This window comes from Anguilla rostrata, chromosome 4, assembly GCF_018555375.3.
Source record: "Anguilla rostrata isolate EN2019 chromosome 4, ASM1855537v3, whole genome shotgun sequence".
NCBI lineage: Eukaryota > Metazoa > Chordata > Actinopteri > Anguilliformes > Anguillidae > Anguilla > Anguilla rostrata.
In genome coordinates, this window is record NC_057936.1 from 64,575,040 (window position 1) to 64,597,539 (window position 22,500).

At 49.8% G+C, this 22,500-nt stretch overlaps 1 protein-coding gene across 1 annotated transcript in view; it reads right to left on the bottom strand.

The window, feature by feature from the left end:
• exoc2 (exocyst complex component 2) overlaps positions 1-22,500 on the bottom strand; it is an 80,807-nt gene that overhangs the window by 12,776 nt on the left and 45,531 nt on the right. The window contains exons 11-23 of the mRNA XM_064334147.1: positions 22,411-22,500; positions 15,965-16,066; positions 15,535-15,659; positions 14,224-14,292; positions 10,983-11,191; positions 10,279-10,385; positions 9,635-9,730; positions 9,231-9,301; positions 8,620-8,679; positions 8,132-8,187; positions 7,473-7,536; positions 5,113-5,229; positions 992-1,133 (exon numbers count right to left, since the gene is read on the bottom strand). The exon at positions 22,411-22,500 is cut by the window's right edge and continues 29 nt beyond it. Of these exons, the coding sequence (XP_064190217.1) occupies positions 992-1,133; positions 5,113-5,229; positions 7,473-7,536; positions 8,132-8,187; positions 8,620-8,679; positions 9,231-9,301; positions 9,635-9,730; positions 10,279-10,385; positions 10,983-11,191; positions 14,224-14,292; positions 15,535-15,659; positions 15,965-16,066; positions 22,411-22,500 (1,308 nt within the window). The remainder of the gene's footprint in view (positions 1-991; positions 1,134-5,112; positions 5,230-7,472; positions 7,537-8,131; positions 8,188-8,619; positions 8,680-9,230; positions 9,302-9,634; positions 9,731-10,278; positions 10,386-10,982; positions 11,192-14,223; positions 14,293-15,534; positions 15,660-15,964; positions 16,067-22,410) is intronic.

Genomic DNA, 22,500 nt, shown 5'->3' on the forward strand with positions numbered 1-22,500 from the left:
ACACGTACAGCCGCACACACATGACCGCGTTCCCCCACAGCGGCAAGTCTCGCGGGGAGAGCAGCGCAGAGGAAAGGTCAAACGTCGGGTCGGTAAACCCCAAACTCGCGCTGGTGATCAGCTGAAGAAAGGCCTGATCTATGAAGAGAATGTCATTTTGCTGACAGCACACACCCCCCCCCCCACCCCCTTTTAGTGCCCCCCCCTTCCCCTTTTAGTGGTCCAGAAAAAACCAAAAGCAAAATTTCCACGGTTTTCGTTCTGACAATCTTTAAACGAATCAAAGAGAGGCACTTTTTCAACCAGTCAGTTCACAGAATTCAGATGGCATGTAATACAGCCTCCTGACATTTACACGATGTACGTTTTCTGAACTTACACTCGATGAGAAGAAACAGAAACGCTTGCAATCTGCAAGCAGGGAAAGTGATGTCACGATATGATGGTGGTAACGTGCAAACAATGCTAAAAATCCACGTACAGGATGATATCGTGAATGTGGGGATCGTTTGAGCTGAATATTTTGTCCTTGCTGTGCTGGCTACATTTAGTTTGATTTGAAACTATAAATACGCTAAATTCATTGGGAGAGACGGCGTGTCAACAGTTAAACCATATAAATTTGCTTCGAAATAAACAGGAAATACACACGGATATACATTTCTACTGATCAGCCACATCACATATGAAATAACCATTGAAAAGATCTCAGTCAAACAGGTGGGTATCGATGTATAACCACATCTCCCCCATTCAGAACAACATTACACTGAAACTGCGCTTCACTAAACAAGCCTAAAAAGACATTCGTTATGTTACACCTATATTTTTTTGTGTTTTCTCAATTAGAAAATTTCTTGGTTCATTCAAACGAATTAGAAAATTTTTAGGTTTATCAAATGAATTTTTCTTTTTTTCAGTGAACCATCCAACGTAGCATTTGCGTGAAATTTCGAACAAGGCTGAAAACTGGCTCAAGCCAGCTCCATACCTGTCGGGGGTGAGCAGTCCCTCCAGTCGAAATATCCCGCGTAGACGCCGGGCTCCAGCGACCCGACGATGGGGTCGGCCTTCTTCTCGATGTACGTCTCGAAGAGCCGCTCGTCCAGCTCCCTCACCGCCTCGATGCTGACCTGCGTAACCACGGCAACGGCATCCCATCATTACCGCGGCCGCCCGCCACCTTCTCACGCTCCGCCATCACTGCTGAGTTTAGCACGCCATCACTGCAGGCATAGGAGCGCCTTATAACGCCTGACATAAGGTTATGAAGCATCATAAGCATTCTGACACTAACGCCATGTCACATGCCCAATGGAAGGGATTTGCTGTAACCTGACTGGTTTTCTCGTATGTTTTAAGGCCATGATTATGATTCATTACGCAGCACTATGACTGGGCTAGCCCGCAGTATTACGAATGAAAAATTAATATTGAATGCTGCATTATTTTTGTCCCGTGTCTACCATTTAAGTAGCAAGTGTGGGCTTGGTTAGTACTTGGATGGGAGATCACCAGGGAATACTGAGTTGCTGTTAGAAGTGGTGTTGGCGGGCCAGCAGGGGGCAATCTTCCCTCTGGTCAAATAAACCCCAATGCCCCAGTGCAGTGACGGGGACACTGTGCTGTAGGAGATGCTGTCTTTCGGATGAGACGTTAAAGATCCCATGGCACTATTCGCAAAGAGTAGGGGGTTCCCCGGTGTCCTGGCTAAATCCCAAATCTGGATCTCACAAACTTCCCACCTAATCATCCCCTGATTTAATTGGCTAAAAAATCTCTCCCTCTCTACCTTCGCTAATGTGTGGTGAGCGTTCTGGCGCGAAATGGCTGCCGTGCATCACCCAGGTTGGTTGCTACACATTGGTGGTGGGTGAGGTGAGTCCCCACACATCACTGTAAAGCACTTTGAGTGTTCGGAAAAGTGCTATATAAAACAATGATTCATTTATTCATACATTGCTAAATGAAATGTGTCACAAGAAATGTGACGCATGAAAATATAACCTAAAACCATACAACTGATTATCGGGGTTCCGACAATAATATTCATAATAAATAGCAGGAACCTTTTAAGGAATTATTCTTGTTGCTCTGAACCAAAACCAGTGTGCTACTAACTGAGATCTGAATCCAGAGGATATAATGTGATATGTATGTTTGTCATGACTGTTTGATGTGTTTTGTACGTCTATGATAAGTGTCATATGTGTACCTGTATGTTTAATCTGTGTGTAATCTCTTGAACGGAACTGCCTAAGGATGCTAAATGAATTTTAGTGCAAACTGACAATAAAGTTGTATCGTATCATATCGTGAATGTTTCAAACAGTAACCGTTAAAGTCAGAGATCATTTATTACACTATAATCATATAAAATAGTTTTTATTTTAGATGCTGCAGCACTGCCATGGTGCATGTAAGCCCTCCTGCGCAGCAGCGTGACCAATCAGCACTTACTGGAATTGTATTATTTTTGGAACGTGCACGCACACGCACACACACACACACACACACACAAACACATTCCCACTGGCATTGCAGTTGCAAGCAGGGGATTAAGAAAAAGTCTCGCAAGAAAACTTTCATAAATTCCACTGGAAGTTTTCTATCATGTCAAACAGAAACAAATAAAATCTACAAAAAAAAACACAGCGCCCTTCCAAGCGTGACTGGTGGGCCCCCTCTACCCCACGTGAGGAAGGTTCCAGAATGAGGAAAGGAAACCCCCCGTGTCCCCTCTGTGACTGGCGTGTGAAAGCGTTAAGACCGAACACTTTTTAAGCGCGCAAAAAAAAAGAAAGAAAGAAAGAAAGAAAGAAAGGCCTGCCTGCGGAGAAGAAAAACTCTTAAATCAACACCGACAGAGTTCACCCCAAACCCACGGAGGCATTCTTATCCCTTTTTAAACTCACGCAAGTTCAACTAACTCCGAAAATGATCTCTCGCCTTCGTTTGTCCAAATAGTAGACGCAAGAGGGACATTTAGCAGTTACTGCATCACAATGGCTTGTACTCGAACGGGTGTAGACGAACCACTGTAGAAGCCTGTCTTAAGAAAGTTGAACGAGAGAGCTGCACCTGTAGCCCTCCCTGCTCTGTACCTGTAGCTCTCTCTGCTTTGCACCTGTAGCCCTCTCTGCTCTGTACCTGTAGCCCTCTCTGCTTTACACCTGTAGCCCTCCCTGCTCTGTACCTGTAGCCCTCTCTGCTTTACACCTGTAGCCCTCTCTGCTCTGTACTTGTAGTCCTCCTGCTTTACACCTGTAGCCCTCTCTGCTCTGTACCTGTAGCCCTCTCTGCTCTGCACCTGTAGCCCTCTTTGCTCTGTACCTGTAGGCCTCTCTGCTTTGCACCTGTAGCCCTCTCTGCTCTGTACCTGTAGCCCTCTCTGCTCTGCACCTGTAGCCCTCTCTGCTTTGCACCTGTAGCCCTCTCTGCTCTGTACCTGTAGACCTCTCTGCTTTACACCTGTAGCCCTCCCTGCTCTGTACCTGTAGCCCTCTCTGCTCTGTACCTGTAGCCCTCTCTGCTCTGTACCTGTAGCCCTCTCTGCTTTGCACCTGTAGCCCTCTCTGCTCTGTACCTGTAGCCCTCTCTGCTCTGCACCTGTAGCCCTCTCTGCTTTACACCTGTAGCCCTCCCTGCTCTGTACCTGTAGCCCTCTCTGCTCTGTACCTGTAGTCCTCTCTGCTTTACACCTGTAGCCCTCCCTGCTCTGTACCTGTAGCCCTCTCTGTTCTGTACCTGTAGCCCTCTCTGCTCTGTACCTGTAGCCCTCTCTGCTCTGCACCTGTAGCCCTCTCTGCTTTGCACCTGTAGCCCTCTCTGCTTTGCACCTGTAGCCCTCTCTGCTCTGTACCTGTAGCCCTCTCTGCTCTGTACCTGTAGCCCTCTCTGCTTTGCACCTGTAGCCCTCTCTGCTTTACACCTGTAGCCCTCTCTGCTTTACACCTGTAGCCCTCTCTGCTCTGCACCTGTAGCCCTCTCTGCTCTGAACCTGTCTGAACAAAGTGGAAAAACTGCACAAGAACAAACGACTGCCTGCTCCCTCCCTTACAAAAACAAGGGCAAAAAAAAAAAGACCACAAAAATCACAGGAAATTAGAAGGACAATCATCGTTCAAACGAGGATAAAAATGAATACTCCACATTTTCAGTCACAGGATTTTAACTTGTCAACGCGCAAAGAATCAGACTGCAGTTCAAAGGCATTATGGGCTGCAGGTGTCCAGTATGCCACGTATCACTGTGATTGGTCTTTACTGGAAGGACTGCCTTAGGTCCCGGCCGCCAACCGACCTATCATTACTCACAGTTACAATAATCTCAGTGAATGAGAGCACACGGAAAGCTTGTCTCTGTTTGAGCAAGTATGAGCTGTCTTTGGCATTTGCGGTGCCCTGAAGATAAAGATCTCAGTTCTTCTCATCACTTTGGTGAATAATCTCTCACTAAAAAAAAAAAATAAAAACACACACACAGAAACACACCCACTGTTAAACCATACAGTAGGCTGACATTTTTACATCAGATCTACAACCGGTCAAGGCTGTACTGTAATGAAATCTGTGTGTGCGTGTGTGGGTGCGTGCTCTCAGATATAAACAATGTAAAAGCAATGACAACGATTACAGGGGCTTGAGCAAAGACTTGTGGGTGATTTTTCTTTTTAAGGGATTTCGGGTAAGCACATGCTGACAGATGACACTGACATCCCAAGAGTGGCTGTGTGTTGATCCCCATGGAACACACCACGCAGCGTTAATGCCACGTGCGACGCGTGTAAAAAAGGGAGAGGCAAGAGAGCAGGACAGGTGGAGAGAAGTAAGGTGGAGAGAGAAAGAGGGAAGAAGATAAGAGATGTGGGGAAGGGAGGGGAGGGCTGGAGAGAGACAGACGAGAGGAAGGGACAGGGGAAGGGGAGGAGGGAGAGAGCGAGGGAAAAGTGGGGAGGTGGAGGGATGGAGAAGGGAGAGGGAGAGGGAGGAGAGGGGAGAAAGTGGGAAGGGTGATGAAGAAAGGAAGAATGGAGAAAGGAGGCAGGAAGGGTAGAGATATTCTCTTGAAGAACAGCAGAAAACAGGGTGGAGAAGGGGGGGGGGGGCTCACCCGGGTGATCTTCTCCGTCCCCAGGAAGCCGTGCTTCTCGAAGTGATCGGCCAGGTTGAGGAAGGTGTGCCTCTCCAGGTGCTGGCAGTTACTCAGGATGATCAGCAGACGCTGCTCCTGCAAGTGGGGGACGGACGGACGGACAGACAGACAGACAGACAGATGGAAAGACGGACAACCAATCAGACTTCCTTATAACAGCCATCTACGCAGACTACAGCTCAGTTAGCAGCACACCAGGGGAGCCCGGGAGTGAAGCCTGTCTCAGGCTCAGCTAACAGGGTTTTATGTGTCCGATTTGGAGGCCGGATGCTGGAACAGGAAAAGATGCTATGACAGATCCAGACCCCAAATGACGGAACAGACGCTTAACGCTGCCCATGATCCAGTACAAAGACGCTAATCCGGCCAAAATGGATCCCACAGGAAGCGCAAGGATCCTGCAGGAAGTGCATTTATCCTGCAGAAAGCACATGGATCCTGCAGAAAGCACATGGATCCTGCAGATAGCGCATGGATCCCGCAGGAAGCGCATGGATCCAGCAGAAAGCGCATGGATCCCGCAGGAAGCGCATGGATCCTGCAGGAAGTGCATGGATCCTGCAGAAAGTGCATGGATGCGCAGACGGGGGCAGACGCGCCTGCTTAAAGGCGACTGCACACACAACACAACGCACACCACCAGTGCACACACACACACACACACACACACACACACAGTGCACACACGCAGGGGGAAAGCGCACCAGCGTTTCCCACAGTGCAGGGCGAGCACGTCCTCCAGGGTGGACGGGTCCTGCGCTCAGCGCCACGCCGCGCCATGCCACGCCCGTGTCGCAGAGCCGCCTGCCGCCGCGGCGGCCCGGGCGCGCGGGAGGCGGGGCGGCGGGGCCGCTGATTCACCAACGTGTTTTTCCGCTCCGCTCGCGGCGTTGAGTAAGACCTTGCGCGCAGGGGGAAATCACTCGGTCTGTGCGCCGCGGGCAGGGAAAGCCCCTGCAGGAGCGCGAACGCACCTTCTGGTGCGATTACTATTTCTGCGATTATCGCTTTCAAACACCTCTCTCCGGCCCCACTTTACAAGAACGACGCACTCCTCCACACGACTCCCCTGCCCTGGATTTCCTTTCACATCGCCCGAAAACAGTTTGTAGGAAACAGACACCTCTACCTCCAGACTTACCAGGAACTGGTCGAGAGCCTGCTCTGTGGTCTCTCGCTGGTGGTTAGCCAGGGGCGTGAGAGAGCAAACACACCTGACAAAAACAGTCATTCTCTGGCAGCGGGACGCATTTTAAAAGTTTCTGGGCCGCACGTGGGACAGCTGAGAACTGGTCATGTGACTTGAAAAGTAGCGAGGGTTCCGTGCCCCGTGGGAGGCTGGTCTGCTCTGGCGAGAAACCGCCAAACCCAAAAATGCACCAGCCAGTAGTATGTCATCCTGTAGCCTTCTCATGGCTAACTGCTGAAGCTAAGCAGCCATACCGCCCTGTACCCTTCTCATGTCAAACTGCTGAAGCTAAGCAGACATACCACCCTGTACCCTTCTCATGGCTAACTGCTGAAGCTAATCAGCCATACCGCCCTGTACCCTTCTCATGGCTAACTGCTGAAGCTAAGCAGACATACCGCCCTGTACCCTTCTCATGGCTAACTGCTGAAGCTAAGCAGACATACCGCCCTGTACCCTTCTCATGGCTAACAGCTGAAGCTAAGCAGCCATAACGCCCTGTAGCCTTCTCATGGGGAACTGGTGAAGCTAAGCAGCCATACCGCCCTGTACCCTTCTCATGGGCAACTGCTGAAGCTAAGCAGCCATACCACCCTGTACCCTTCTCATGGCAACTGTGAAGCTAAGCAGACATACCCCCTGTACCCTTCTCATGGCGAACTGCTGAAGCTAAGCAGACCCTACCGCCCTGTACCTTCTAATGGGCTAACTGGTGAAGCTAAGCAGCATACCGCCCTGTACCCTTCTCATGGTAAATGCTGAAGCTAAGCAGCCATACGCCCTGTACCTTCTCATGGGGAAGCTGAGCTAAGACACCTGTCTTCTATGGATGTGAGCTACAGCCATACCGCCCTGTACCCTTCTCATGGGGAACTGCTGAAGCTAAGCAGCCATACCACCCTGTACCCTTCTCATGGGGAACTGGTGAAGCTAAGCAGCCATACCGCCCTGTACCCTTCTCATGTCAAACTGCTGAAGCTAAGCAGCCATACCGCCCTGTAGCCTTCTAATGGGGAACTGCTGAAGCTAAGCAGCCATACCGCCCTGTACCCTTCTCATGGGGAACTGCTGAAGCTAAGCAGCCATACCTATACCCTTCTCATGTTAAACAGTCATGTTAATAACCTACCAGTGTTGGGCTAAAATCCTCTTGCACTCTGAAGTGGTCTGGAGAGGCAAGGTCCCCAGGCAGGCTGGAGAAAGAACAAAGGTCACTTTCTAAAACGCAAAAACTAAAATACAATGGGGACTAAAAAGAAACGAAACAAAGCAACAACAAAAAAAAAACACATCATTCATTTCCAATTGGCACTATTAGTAACACTCAGTCTATTCATTAGAGACTCAGATGCAGTAAAAATACCCCACTACCACACTCATTCCAGGGAAAGGGGGTGGCACTATTGCACAGAATGGAATGGCTAAGCAGCACAGGCAGGCTCAACCTTAAACAGGGAGGCAAACACAACTGAACAGCATTTCAACTGCTTTAACTCTGAACGGCTGAGGAGTGAATTAGATATCTGTTTCCCCGCTTCAGAGAATTTTCCCATTTCCTAATGTACGAAATGTTACCTCTGTTATAAAAAATTAGCATCTTATCCATAACCTTAAGGACCATGTTTGGACATTCAACTGCCACCATTTTATAATAATATACACACATATACATATACACCTTATATTCATGATGAAGAACTCAAATGTGATGACTGGTGTTTTACTGGAAAAAAAAAAACAGAACGTTCAAAGAAAAAAAAAAAAAAAAAACTGCCCTTTGTTACTCACTGTGAAGTGTCACTGGCCGCTTTGGTACTCAACTGCTCCAGGCCATTTATGAACCCCTGAAAATCAACAACAAAGAAGGGAGAAAGGTGAGACACGTGACACATTCTCTCCAAAACAACCTTTCTCCTCCCGAGTTAAAAAAAAAAAAAAAAAAAATGGCTGAAGAAAAAAAAAAACCCCTCGAGTCTCAGGAAAAAAAAAAAAAAAAAAAGGCTAACCAGACGTGCGTGTGGTTAAAATAACAGATAGAGCAGAGGCTATTTTAAACGCTCAAAGGGAAACATTTAAAGCATTACTGAAGTAGATAAAAGAAAATCAATATGCCACTGCCTTAGATAGAGCAAAAGAAAAAAAAACAGAAACCTTTTTAAACATTTGATACAGACATAAACAAGAGCCATCTACTTCCTGAAAGTCAACTGAGCAGGCCTAAAGCGGGGAAAAAGGAGCAACCAGTCGAACCCGGGATAATTATTCTGTTTTTTCACCTTCATTATGCCCACGCAGAGTTCACAAGCTTTGTCCTGAACTCTCTCCAGCTGAAAGATCTGTGGAAGAAATTTAAAGATTCATTTTCAATATCCTGTAGTGCTTGTGACTGTGCCCGCTCCCTTAACATCAACCTTAATTAATACACTGACAGGAAGCGGGACGCACATTTGATCATATTGCGTTTATAGCAGACTACCTAGCTCACCTACCAGAACAGACTGAAACCTGCCTGGGTGAATTTGCTTTTGAAACAACTGAACAAAACCCATCTGCCACCAAGATTAGACTCAGATTTCTCTTCACATTCATAACATTCTGACAGCACCTGATCCACCCCCCCCCCCCCCAAAAAGACGCAATAATGAGCACAGGAGAGCAGGGACAAAGAATTAATGAGTGTGTGGGGGGGGTATAGAGGGTTAGAGGGATGGTTTAAAGAGTGACAGAGGTATGGAAGGATGGTTTAGAGTGCAGGAGATAGGAATGGAGGGATGGTTTAAAGAGTAAAGGAGATGGGGATGAGGGATGGAGGGAGTGAGTGATGTGAAAGATGAGGGGATGGGACAGAGGGGTAGAGGGATGTTGTGTCTCACTCTGTGGAGCTTACATTGATTTCTCCAGGCTTGCACTCCATGGCCTCCCTGCAGCGGCCCTGCACGCATGCGCTGCACACAGGAACTGCTCAAACGCGGCCGGCAGTGGACCACAGAGGAACGGGTCAGTGTGGAACCCGTACAGAGGGAACCCGTCAGTGTGGAACCCGTACAGAGGGAACAGGTCGGTGTGGAACCCGTACAGAGGGAACCCGTCAGTGTGGAACCCGTACAGAGGGAACAGGTCAGTGTGGAACCCGTACAGAGGGAACCCGTCAGTGTGGAACCCGTACAGAGGGAACAGGTCAGTGTGGAACCCGTACAGAGGGAACCCGTCAGTGTGAAACCCGTACCATCCATTAGCCTTGTAAGTTACTCAAGATGTAACTCTGCCAAGCAAATAGCAAATATAATAAACAATAAATGAATAAAGTAAAAAATGATTTAATTACCAAGGAGGTGACTCCCTCATTATCCACAACCCAGTCCTCTTTCTCTGCCAGTCTCTTAACATCTGGGAAAGAAAGTTCCGGCACATAGCTGTCATTTACTTCACATGACTACATTTCCCACAATCCACATTTCACTCACATTTTTGAGTAGAACTATTATTATTATTATTATTATTATTATTATTATTATTATTATGACTACTACTCTGGAATAATTTCTGTGGTCACCATCGTCAGTGAATGAAAATAATTACTTTGAAGGTTAACGGACAGCTACTGTGTGTCTGTTTGTTCTAACTATAAAAATAATGTAAAATGATTATAAATCTACGAATCTTTAATATGAAATATGAAGATGATGAAAATAATAATTCAATAAAGGAACAATAAGATATACATGTGATACATTAAAAAGGAAATCATTAGGAAACCTGAGATCCATCTGACTTCTCTTACTAAACATTTATGACGACATAATAACACATGCAACACATTGGCCAAACAAACCCTGTCAATCACCTTACTCCACCCAATACATGCACGTGCCCGCACACATATACACACACACTCATGCACGTGCACACACACACACACACACACACACACACACCTTCGGCAGTCTGCTGCAGAGTGACCAGCAGGCAGTGCACGCGCAGGTCCAGCAGCAGATCCTGGATCACCTGCAGCAGATCGTTAGGGATTCTGCCTGCGCCTGCCCTGAGAGAGGCAGAGTATGAGAGGCGAGTAGGGGGACAGGTGACACCAGCTGAGGGAGGACAGAGAGTAAACACACGTCCATCAGCAAATTCACTCAATCGCTCATTTGCCGAGTTTCTATGTCCACCATTTGCTTTTATATTAATCTGAAACCCGATAAAACTCTAATGATCAGAATGTATCCTTGATTCAATGAATGATAAACACACACACACACACAAACACACACACAGTGGCATTGGTTTAAAAATGCCTCTGGGTGTGTAACTATCGGCGATAATAAAATAGTGAGAAAGGAGTGGTTGTGCTGGGGTGCTGATGAAGTTGTGTGTACAGTAATATGAGGACTCCAGGCAGTGTAGTTCACAGGCTGTGGCCACAATCAGAGCCACAATCTAAACGGTCAGTATGAACAAACTGTGAAATACCCTTCTCTTACATGAAAACTATACCTCATACTCTCTATCACGCACTGACACACACACACACACACTCTCACGTACTCTCATGCACAGACACACGCACACACACACTCACGCACTCTCATGCACAGACACACGCACACGCACACACACACACACACACACACACTCTCACACACTCTCACGCACAGACACACACACGCACACCGGAAAGCGGGTGCGGTACCTGACAGTGTGGATGACCTGGGTCAGCCATTGGCCAGTGAGCACCGTTTTGGCCTCCCAGCCCCCGAACACCCTGAGGTCCGGCTCTGACAGGGTGGCGGGCAACAGAGCGCCCCGAACCAGCTTCACCAGGCGGTGGGTCACCTCCTCAATCATCTTCTACAGGGAGACACAGCACAGCACCGTCAGAGAGCCAGCAACAAGCTCACACAGGTACGGCAACAAGCTCACACAGGTACGGCTACAACCTCACACAGGTACGGCTACAACCTCACACAGGTACAGCAGCAATTACATACAGGTACAGCAACAACCTCACACAGGTACGGCAACAAGCTCACACAGGTACGGCTACAACCTCACACAGGTACGGCAACAACCTCACACAGGTACGGCAACAACCTCACACAGGTACGGCAACAAGCTCACACAGGTACGGCAACAACCTCACACAGGTACGGCTACAACCTCACACAGGTACGGCAACAACCTCACACAGGTACGGCTACAACCTCACACAGGTACGGCTACAACCTCACACAGGTACGGCTACAAGCTCACACAGGTACGGCTACAACCTCACACAGGTACGGCTACAACCTCACACAGGTACGGCTACAAGCTCACACAGGTACGGCTACAACCTCACACAGGTACGGCTACAACCTCACACAGGTACGGCAACAACCTCACACAGGTACGGCTACAACCTCACACAGGTACAGCAACAATCACATACAGGTACAACAACAACCTGATACAGGTGCAGCAACAATCACATACAGGTACAACAACAACCTGATACAGGTGCAGCAACAATCACACACAGCAACAACCTAATACAGGTACAGCAACAACCTCACACAGGTACAGCAACAATCTCATACAGCCTAAAAACTAAAGATTTTTTGCGCTGAATTGGTTTGGTTCTTATCTCACATTGGTGAGTTTGTGTTCTCTCCAGCCCCTATTTACATGCGGTGTCCCTCCAGGGTCTATTCTGGGACCAGTTCTGTTTTCTATTTTTATGCGCCTGCTTAGTGCTATCACCTCTAACATAATATATTGTTCAATTTTTTGTGCTGATGACACACAGCTCTACCTCACCATCAAGTCAAGTGAAGTGACTAGATAGCTGCTCGTCATGACTGCCTATATGACATCAATTGCTGGATGGCCCAAAATTTTTTGCAGCTGAACAGAGAGGTTTTAATTTTGGGTAGCACCATATTGCCACCATCAGCTCAGGAATGTCGCTAAGTTTAGGTCATGTTTATCTTTTTCTGATACTAAAAAAGTATTTCATGATTTTGCCTCTTCTTGATTAGATTACAGCAGCTCTCGATGTGCTGGCTTAAGCAGCTTTGTGCTGTATAGGGGAAGGCCTGTTCAGCGGCAAGAGTTTTAAAATTCAGCAGCAAGAGTTTTCAAATTCAGCGGCAAGAGTTATTTAAGAGCATGGAAAGGACACACTTCACCACTACAGTGCACAGGTATGACTAGCGCACAGGTATGAACAGCGCACAGGTATGAGCAGTGCACAGGTATGAGCAGTGCACAGGTATGAGCAGGGCACGGGTATGAGCAGGGCACAGGTATGAGCAGAGCACAGGTATGAGCAGTGCACAGGTAAGAACAGGGCACAGGTATGAGCAGAGCACAGGTAAGAGCAGTGCACAGGTATGAGCAGGGCACGGGTATGAGCAGGGCACAGGTATGACTAGCGCACAGATATGAACAGCGCACAGGTATGAGCAGTGCACAGGTATGAACAGGGCACGGGTATGAGCAGTGCACAGGTATGAACAGGGAACGGGTATGAGCAGGGCACAGGTATGAGCAGTGCACAGGTATGAACAGGGCACGGGTATGAGCAGGGCACAGGTATGAGCAGTGCACAGGTATGAACAGGGCACGGGTATGAGCAGGGCACAGGTATGAGCAGAGCACAGGTAAGAGCAGTGCACAGGTATGAACAGTGCTCAGGTAAGAACAGGGCACAGGTATGAGCAGAGCACAGGTAAGAGCAGTGCACAGGTATGAGCAGTGCACAGGTATGAACAGGGAACGGGTATGAGCAGTGCACAGGTATGAACAGGGCACGGGTATGAGCAGGGCACAGGTATGAGCAGAGCACAGGTAAGAGCAGCGCACAGGTATGAACAGTGCTCAGGTAAGAACAGGGCACAGGTATGAGCAGAGCACAGGTAAGAGCAGTGCACAGGTATGAGCAGGGCACAGGTACGAGCAGTGCACAGGTATGAACAGTGCACAGGTATGAGCAGTGCACAGGTATGAACAGGGCACAGGTATGAGCAGTGCACAGGTAAGAGCAGTGCACAGGTATGAGCAGTGCACAGGTATGAGCAGAGCACAGGTATGAGCAGAGCACAGGTAAGAGCAGTGCACAGGTATGAGCAGGGCACAGGTACGAGCAGAGCACAGGTAAGAGCTCTGTTTAGCAGTGTGCACCTCCCTTGAAACCCACTCAATCCAGGATCCGCAAACAAGACAGGCGGCCATTTAAAAAAAAATCTTATCCATCACTCAAATCAGCACACAACTCCGGCTGCCATGGAGATAAACTCTTGTGGTCTAGAATTTAGCACTGTCACCCTAGAATTCTAGAATGCATCACTGTCAGGTTTGGAATGATGCTAGCCTGTCCCCTCTTCCACCACCGCGGTTCCAGCGTAAGCGTGAACTGCAAAGTTTCAACGAAGGGGGAAAACATCGCTCTTCTACAGTTGAGTCAGTCTTGCCTTCCCTGCACAAGATATATTCTTATCCCGGAGACTGCTGACAGAAAGCGCGACCTTCTGGGCCCTCGAACCTCACGCAGCACTTTCACACCACAGCCAAACTCCCAAGAGCGACTGCATCTACAGCGGCGGCAATGGCGGAATGCAGGCTGGGGAAGGTGCTGAACTCAGAGAGGCTAATGACAGCGCCCTGGCCTCACAGACACAGACACAGACACAGACACAGACACAGACACAGACACAGACACAGACACAGACACAGACACAGACAAACACACACACACAGACACAGACACAGACACAGACACAGACAAACACACACACACAGACACAGACACAGACACAGACACAGACACAGACACGGCCCTCTGGAAGAGCGGGTCGCAGCGTCCGCTCCCCAGGGGCTCAGCGAGCCGCGACGGAACTGACCTTGAAATCATTCTGCCTCTGCCGGGCGTTCTTCTTCGACTTCTCCACTTGACCGGATTTTTCACCCGTCTGTCATGACAAGGAACGCACGCACACGTGCACCCACGCAAGCACACACGCACGCACAAGCACACACACACACACGCACACACACGCAGAAAACAGAATGTTATGATTCTGGAATTTTCCAGCACTGGAAATGGGAATTAAACACATGTATAAACGTACACAGTGCCTTTCCTGTAGTTGTGATATTTTATTGCATTCTAATACAACAAAATGCATTTTAATTCCATATGTTTTCCAGTGCATGACACTCATCCATTGGGGTTTGGGGCATGCTGTCCTGCTCTGGATGCAGACCCCAGGGTCTGCACGTTAGGACAGCCTCTCCAGGACTCCACCCCGCCACCCCAAATTAAAACACGCGTGACTCTGCCATGATAAGGGTTCCATCGGCCATGCCTCAGAGACCGACAGAATCACAAATCCCCAACACATCCCCAACACATCCTCAAAACATCCCACAAAAAAACACATTGTTTTGGGGCAAATTATTTGGCTGATTTAAAAAAAAAAACAAATAAAATTGATAACTTCTAAACTGAAGAACCGACAAAATGACAGAAAATAAAAATGTGGGGAAAAAAATTCTGAAACCGTACTCGAGCTTCTTAGGCTGTACCACACTGCCCTCTACTGGCTGCAAAATGCATGGCACTCAGATTTATGTAGTGTGCTAGGCACAGTGCGACCAGACTACTTCAGTATCTTCTGGTATTTAAAACACAACACAGATTAACACAAATGAAGAATACTTTCACACTTAAAGCTGAAATTTTACCTTGCGCTTTCCTTAAGTTTAGAGCACCGACAGTGTCTACGCAAACAAACCTGTGTGCCTGTATTTCACACCGTTTTGTGGAAGAAGACTGAGCTTCATTCCAGCTTGCACAGCTAAGAGGTTTTACTGACTATACCTGAAACCAGAGACGCTAGATCAGCACGTCTCTGTATTATTTGATGTCAAAGTAAAGCAGAGAATAGTGACAACCGTTTCAGGAACACCAGACCAGAATGTGCATGGCAATGGAAGCACCTGAGCAACCCCATTGATGACTCGGGTGGTTGCTATACAGTAGATTGCTCAGGTGGTTGCTATGGATCACTGAGGTAGTCGGTACACATTCATGGTTCCTTATGGTGAGTTTCCTTCTTCACTGTAAAGAGCTTTGAGTTAATTAAAAAAAAGGTACTAAAATAAAATCGAATCTATCGTAATTAGACGATCGGCGCGCTAGGAGTCTGTACCTCGCTGAACAGGCTCCCGTTGACGTAGGAGATCCAGAGCTTCCAGAAGTTGGGCAGCTGGCTGACGACCACGTCGGTCAGGCTCTCCGCGAAGACGACCTGCTGGGGGCCCTTAAAGCGCCAGGCTGGACACGGGGGGGGGGGGGGCACGGAAAGGCACGGGTCACAGAACCGCCAAAAACAGGCCCGGCTATCAACATGGCCGCTAGCGAGGACAGCAGGCTGTACACGGATGGGTGGTCACGCTGCGGACGCGCCAAGTTAAAACTGCACCGGGTTACAAAACCGCATCCATTTGGGAGAAAGAGCGGCTTACAAAAACAGCAGGTTTTCAACAAGACGCCATCTTACATATTTGCAGAGACTCTCTCCGCTCTACAGCGCTCTCGGGGTTAGTTAGGTTAACGTACACTAGGACTCTCGTACTCACAGGCGTCTGCGGGGGTCTGGAAGCTGCTCCCTCGCTTCAGCGACGCTGTCTGGCTGAGACGAGTCACTGCAGAGGGACGCAGGTCACCCTCCACATCCAACCCTGAGAGAGAGACATAGAGACGGAGAGAGAGAGAGGGGGGGGGGGGAGAGAGAGAGAGAGAGAGAGGGGAGAGGCAGAGGGGGAGGGGGAGAGAGAGAGAGAGAGAGGGGGGAGAGGCAGAGGGGGGAGAGAGAGGGGGGGAGAGGCAGAGGGGGGAGAGGCAGAGGGGAGAGAGAGAGAGAGAGAGATAGAGAGGGGGGAGAGGCAGGGGGGGAGAGAGAAGGGGAGGGGGAGGGGGAGGGGGGAGAGAGAGAGAGAGAGGGAGAGGGAGAAAGACAGAGAGAGAGAGACATTGAGTGAGAGGGGGAGAAAGGGAGGAGGGAGAGAGACATAGACAGTTACAGAGAGTGAGACATACAGAGATACAGAGAGATAGCGAGAGAGAGTGGGGGGGAAGAAAGAGAGGGGGGAGAAAGAGACATAGAAAGAGAAAGAGAAAAAGAACATCACACGTACTGCGGTTTTTTGTGAAATGCACTGAAATGAAAAAGCTAACTCTCCAGAGATTAATTATCAGTGACTTCCTTTCCAGGACAACTATATTGCACTTGCAAAAGATGCCTATCTTCTGTATATGTGCACAGGATAAACCATACTGACCATCATTAAGTGTCCTTTCATCTTATTATTATTTCCCCCAAATATATAACCTGTGCAGGAGTACTTACAGGAGCCCTCTGTAAAATTGCCAGTCCCATTTATTTGTGCTTGAAATTGGCTTCAAGCGCCCTGCAGAAAGGTCCGTGCATATTTGAGGAGTTACGCCCAGGCAAAGTGCTCGGTGCGGAGGACCCAAGGACAGCGCCTGGCAGAAGGGCTTTTCTGAGGGCAATCAAAACACGATCGGTACTGCACGCGTAACCAAACTCCGCTCTGCATGCGTAACCAAACTCCGCTCTGAACCCGAAGAAAAAAAGACCCTGGAACAATCCAATCACAGCGCAAACACACACACACAGCCATAGGGCTGCGTGTGAGACCCAGGCCTGCTCAACGCACTGCGCAGATACGAGGTAAAACCAGAGAGAGGGGCACACTCCGCCCATGGACCAGCTTTCTCATAAACCTTCAAGCCCTGCAGCCAACTCCGAAATTCCTCCATAATCTCCGCTGGTTCTTAAAGCAAATAAATTTAGAACGGCATGTCCGACTTCATCCATCCATCTATCTCTCTCTCTCTCTCTCTCTCTCTCTCTTTACGGCATTTCTTCTTCACCTGCTAATTGCCCGCGTTTGAAAGAGTGCCCTGTGGTTGGAGCGGGTCCGGGGGGAAGGCGAAGGGGCTTTCCAAACGGACCGTCTGCCGGGCCTGCCGGGAGCCCCAGGGAGCAGCCCGCACATCTGGGTGCGATTACTCTGGCCTGGCCAGGCACGGCTCCTCCAGGAGATAGCGCTGAAGGATCGCTAACAGCGGCAGAGCAGCCTGCCTCTATCGAGGGGCCTGAGAATGCCCTGCAGTCTACTTCCTGGGACACGGATAGCTAACAGCTAAAGCAGCAGAATAAGGGGTAACAGCGGTACCTTAGAAGCAGGGGGTGAATGTGAGAAGGTGAGGCTGTTGAGGATGTCAAAGGGAAGCGGTTTCTGAGTTCAAATCCAGAATCCATTTCTTGGAAAAAAGAAATTCCTGATTACCTGATTTCTGAAGTGGCAAGAAATAAACGAGGGGACACGAGAGAAAAAATAATCCCTCATGACTTCTGAAGAGCAGGTTTTTTGTTTTATTTTGGGAACGTCAGTGTTCTAGAACTCCGCTGATTTCAGTCACCAGCAGTGATTGTGACATCAGAGTTGTGAGAATGTTCAGATAAGGACATTCTAATCACATATTTGTGATCTCACCCCTTAAAGGGTTAATACAAAATATTCTCGCAAAGCTTAAATATGACAAAACCAAAAATAATATGTGACAAAAAAAGTGCTCATGTATACAGGTGGTAGTATAGGATATTACATCGCTACTGTGCATATTAGCACCATTTCACTGCTGCTCCTTGGTACTAGCCAGGCTGATCTGAGCCGTCATGGGGGCTGATCTGAGCCATAATGGAGGGCTGATCTGAGCCATAATGGAGGGCTGATCTGAGCCGTAATGGCGGGCTGATCTGAGCCGTAATGGTGGGCTGATCTGAGCCGTAATGGCGGGCTGATCTGAGCCGTAATGGAGGGCTGATCTGAGCCGTAATGGCGGGCTGATCTGAGCCGTAATGGGGGCTGATCTGAGCCGCAATGGAGGGCTGATCTGAGCCGTAATGGTGGGCTGATCTGAGCCGTAATGGGGGCTGATCTGAGCCGTAATGGCAGGCTGATCTGAGCCGTAATGGCGGGCTGATCTGAGCCGTAATGGTGGGCTGATCTGAGCCGTAATGGCGGGCTGATCTGAGCCGTAATGGAGGGCTGATCTGAGCCATAATGGCAGGCTGATCTGAGCCGTAATGGCAGGCTGATCTGAGCCGCAATGGAGGGCTGATCTGAGCCGTAATGGAGGGCTGATCTGAGCCGTAATGGAGGGCTGATCTGAGCCGTAATGGAGGGCTGATCTGAGCCGTAATGGCGGGCTGATGGAGGAGAACGGCGTGGCAGAGAGTTAAAGAGCAGAAAAACGGGGAAAAGATCACAGACGTGGCGAACGCAGCCCGCTCCGCCCGGCCGGCATACCACAGATGTTTAAACAGATGCCGGTTGCCCCTGGAGATTGCGCTCCCCGTGTTTTTTTCGCCCGATGGCCGATGTGCGCGGGGCTCGCGATTCAGCCCCCCCCCCCCCCCCCACCGCCTGTTTTCCCCTTTTTATAGAGATGGGAGCCGATGTTGATCCAGGTGTCGGGGGAACGGTTTCCCATGGTGCACCCTGTGTGGGATTCTGTGTTTAAGACTGTGTGTGTGTGTAAGACTACGTATGTGTGCATGCGTGTAACATGAGCAAGAGAGTCTTTTTTTAATCTATAAACATGCATAGGATAATGTCTGTGTGTGTACATGAGTGCATTTGAATTGATGCATGTGAGTGAATGAATGTTTTGGTGCCGGTGTGAGTGTGTGTGTTCACAGAACATGTGTATTCGTATGTATGCTGGAGAGAGAGAGTGCGTTTCTTGTGCCTGCAACCAAACGGATGAATGCATGTGCATGCACACATATGTAAGTTTGCACAGCTATATGTGTACGTATGTGTGTGAGTGTATGTGTGTGAGTATCTGTGTGTGCGTGTGAGCACTGTGTGTGTGTGTGTGCGTGTGAGCGCTGTGTGTGTGTGTGTGTGTGTGTGTGTATGTGTGTGAGCATGCGTGTGAGTATATGTGCGTGCATGTGAGCGCTGTGTGTGTATGCATGTGAGAGTATATGTGTGTGCGTGTGAGCGTTGTGTGTGTGTGTGCAGGTTAACACACACACCCTCCATGTTGAGGCTGATGCAGGGCACACTTCCTCTCTCAGCCTGAGACACCTTTGAGCAGAGCTTCCTGCACACAGCAGGGCCCAGAGTCTGGCCACCCACAGGCTGCAGTCAGACCAAGCGCCCCCCCCCTCAGAAAACAAGCCCACAGCCCCCCCCCACCCTAAATCTCCTGCAGTGTGGACAGAGCACTGCTGCCGGGGGGAGGGGGGGAGGGGGGGAGGGTTGTCTAACAGGTGTAGCGCACAGCCTCTACCTGATGCTCCACTGCCTAACTGTGGAGCTGACACAGACCTAGAACCCACAGGGACACGATGCCAGTCATTTGGGGAGAACTCATAACAGCCCCCCCCCCCCCCCCCCCCCGAGAAATGACTGGCTCTGGTGCAAAGTGCATCTTTATGGTATCTTGCAAATTCCCCCCCCCCTATGCGTGGTCTCACCATCGCTATCAGTAACGACACTAGACATTCGATCTACTGCACTTTGTCTACGTGTGAATCACGGTTGAGTGATTCTTTCTAACGTTTACACTTAGAGCTGCAACTACTAAGCTACATCGTAGTTTTATTTGAATAAACCACTCGCTCTCTGTATCGAGAACGTCTGGGGTCAAAAATAAAGCAGTAGTGTACGGTATAGATAGGAGGGTGTTCATGGAAAAGGGAAGCGAGCCTCACTCTTAAAGCGGCTCGGTGATGCAGGCCAGGTACTTCAAGTTTCATTTCACAAACTGGTTAGCCGACGGAGGACGAGATTGGAAATGACCAAAATGCACAAGTACAGTTTAAAGGCAACTCCCGCTTTGCACTGGCTGCATGCTAGTGCTCAACCTTGAGCTGTCCTTGAGCTGTGTTAGTACACCAGCAGCTCAGGGCCGGCACAGCGGTGGAGATTATTAATCGTGCTGTACATGGAGAGGACGACTGCGCAAACCGACAGGCCAGGAACATTATAACCGCCTGAATGTGGGCACCCGTCCGTCTGAGAGCGGCTGGGGGGGGAGCCCCGTGGCGTGTGAGAAATGTACCAAAACATGCAATCAGTCATATCTGCAGCTAGATGGAGATGAATGAGCAGAGCGGGGATGGTTTACCCAGTAAATATTTTGGTTGGGGACGGTGGGGGGGGGCGGATGGTAGGGGGGAGGGGGGGCGATGGGGGGCAGTCAGGGCCTCCAAACGGCTGCCAGCTGCCGGGGGCCGCTCTCCCTCAGAAGTACAGTACGCCCAGGCGGTGGAAGAGTACCAGCTGCTCCAACAACAAACTCAGAGAGGCCCTCTGACAGCCAGAGCCCTGGTGGCCTGGTTCCCTCCGACAGAGACGCATCGCTCATCGCAAGGTGAACAGCGCCCCCCTCCACCCCCAACCCCCCCGTGGCCCCGCCCCCTGCAGGGAGGAGGGGGGGGGGGGCGTGGTTCCCACGAAACAGCTGCTGACACAGATACAGAGCGACTGGGTCGGCTGCAGCGTTCCACTCCCGCCGACCGCGTCCGAAAACGGCCGGCCTTTCCTGACCGAGACGAACGGGATTCCCACCCGGCGTCCAGTGATAGTTTTAGGGTTTTTCTTCATTGCTTGTATACCAGCAGTCTGTACCAGCAAACAGATCAACCTCTTCAAGTACTCTTAGCACATGCTAATAGAACTACAAAACCATGTTTGCTTTAGAACTACAAAAATGGCTGAACGACAGGAGGAGTTCACTTTACCACCCACGGCTGGGTATACTTGGTTTAGAAGCACCACGTCACACAAGAGGCTCCTTTCCCTCCTGAGAAATGCTCTTTTTCTCAGGGAAAGAAAAAAAAAAAAAAAGGATTAATGTGCTAGCTTGTCCACCAGCAATCGAACGGCAAACGAAACGTCACGGCAACCAACCAGCGACGCGTCGCGTCTCCAGGCCTCCCCCAGATGCGGCCGCGTCTCGGAGACATGAAAGGCCGAGCGGCGGGAAGGAGCCGCGCGAAAGCAAACAAACGGCGCATAATCACAAAATGGCCGTGGAAACAGCCGGTCAGGGGCCGGTGTTTATTTTCAAATCAAACGGCGTGCGGCTGGAGCAGCATGCGCCTCTCCCTCTCTCCTGGCCCCGCCCCCCGGACCGCCATTACCAGCGGCCCACACACCCGCGCCTCCGGCTCCTGGCCAGGCTGACAGAGAAGCGGCTCTAATTGGGGGCTAATTGCACGCAATCAATCTGCGAGGCGTGTGGCGGTAAAAAAATAAATAAATAAAAAATAAAAAGCCGGGCCCCGCCCCCTGGGCCTGCCGAGAGGGGAGGAGGGAGGAACGCCGCCGCCCCGCAGACCGCAAGGGGGCTCCCAAACCCAGACCTGTCGTCAAGGTTACCACCACCCACCTGCCCCCCCCCCCTTCGTCCCGCCAGCTCCAGTGCAAAAATAAACACGCCAGGCCGCTGGCAGGACGAGCCGCCAAGCGGTGAGAAGACGCTACGACGCTAACGCTCAGGCAAAGGTCCACCGAGCTAAAGGAGAAAACGTTCCTAGGCTAAGACTGGGGAGTCTTTCTTTTAACATTAGGGAAGAGAATAGGTGTGACACAAGAACCAGACTTCCTGTGGCAGTTCCTGAGTTACACTTTAAGTCTTCCCCCTTTAGTTCACAGAGCCACGGATGCGAAAGGAGGGGACGCATATGAGAAGGCCCAACGTATCGGAGCTGAACTGCTACGTTTAGCTGAACACACTGTAGCAAAAATAACTAATGACCTTTAACCCCCAAGAAATGTCATTCAAAGATACCAAACGGCTTGCCGCTCTGGCTGTGCTGTAATGAATATGGAGAGGAGCGGCTTGCCGCTCTGGCTGTGCTGTAATGAATATGGAGAGGAGCGGCTTGCCGCTCTGGCTGTGCTGTAATGGATATGGAGAGGAGCGGCTTGCCGCTCTGGCTGTGCTGTAATGAATATGGAGAGGTAGAGCGGCTTGCCTTTCTGGCCCTTGACGTAGTTGTCCTTGCAGTTCTGCATGAGCTGGAGGATCCACTTGTGCTGGGCGACGATGCACTGCCAGGCTGGGT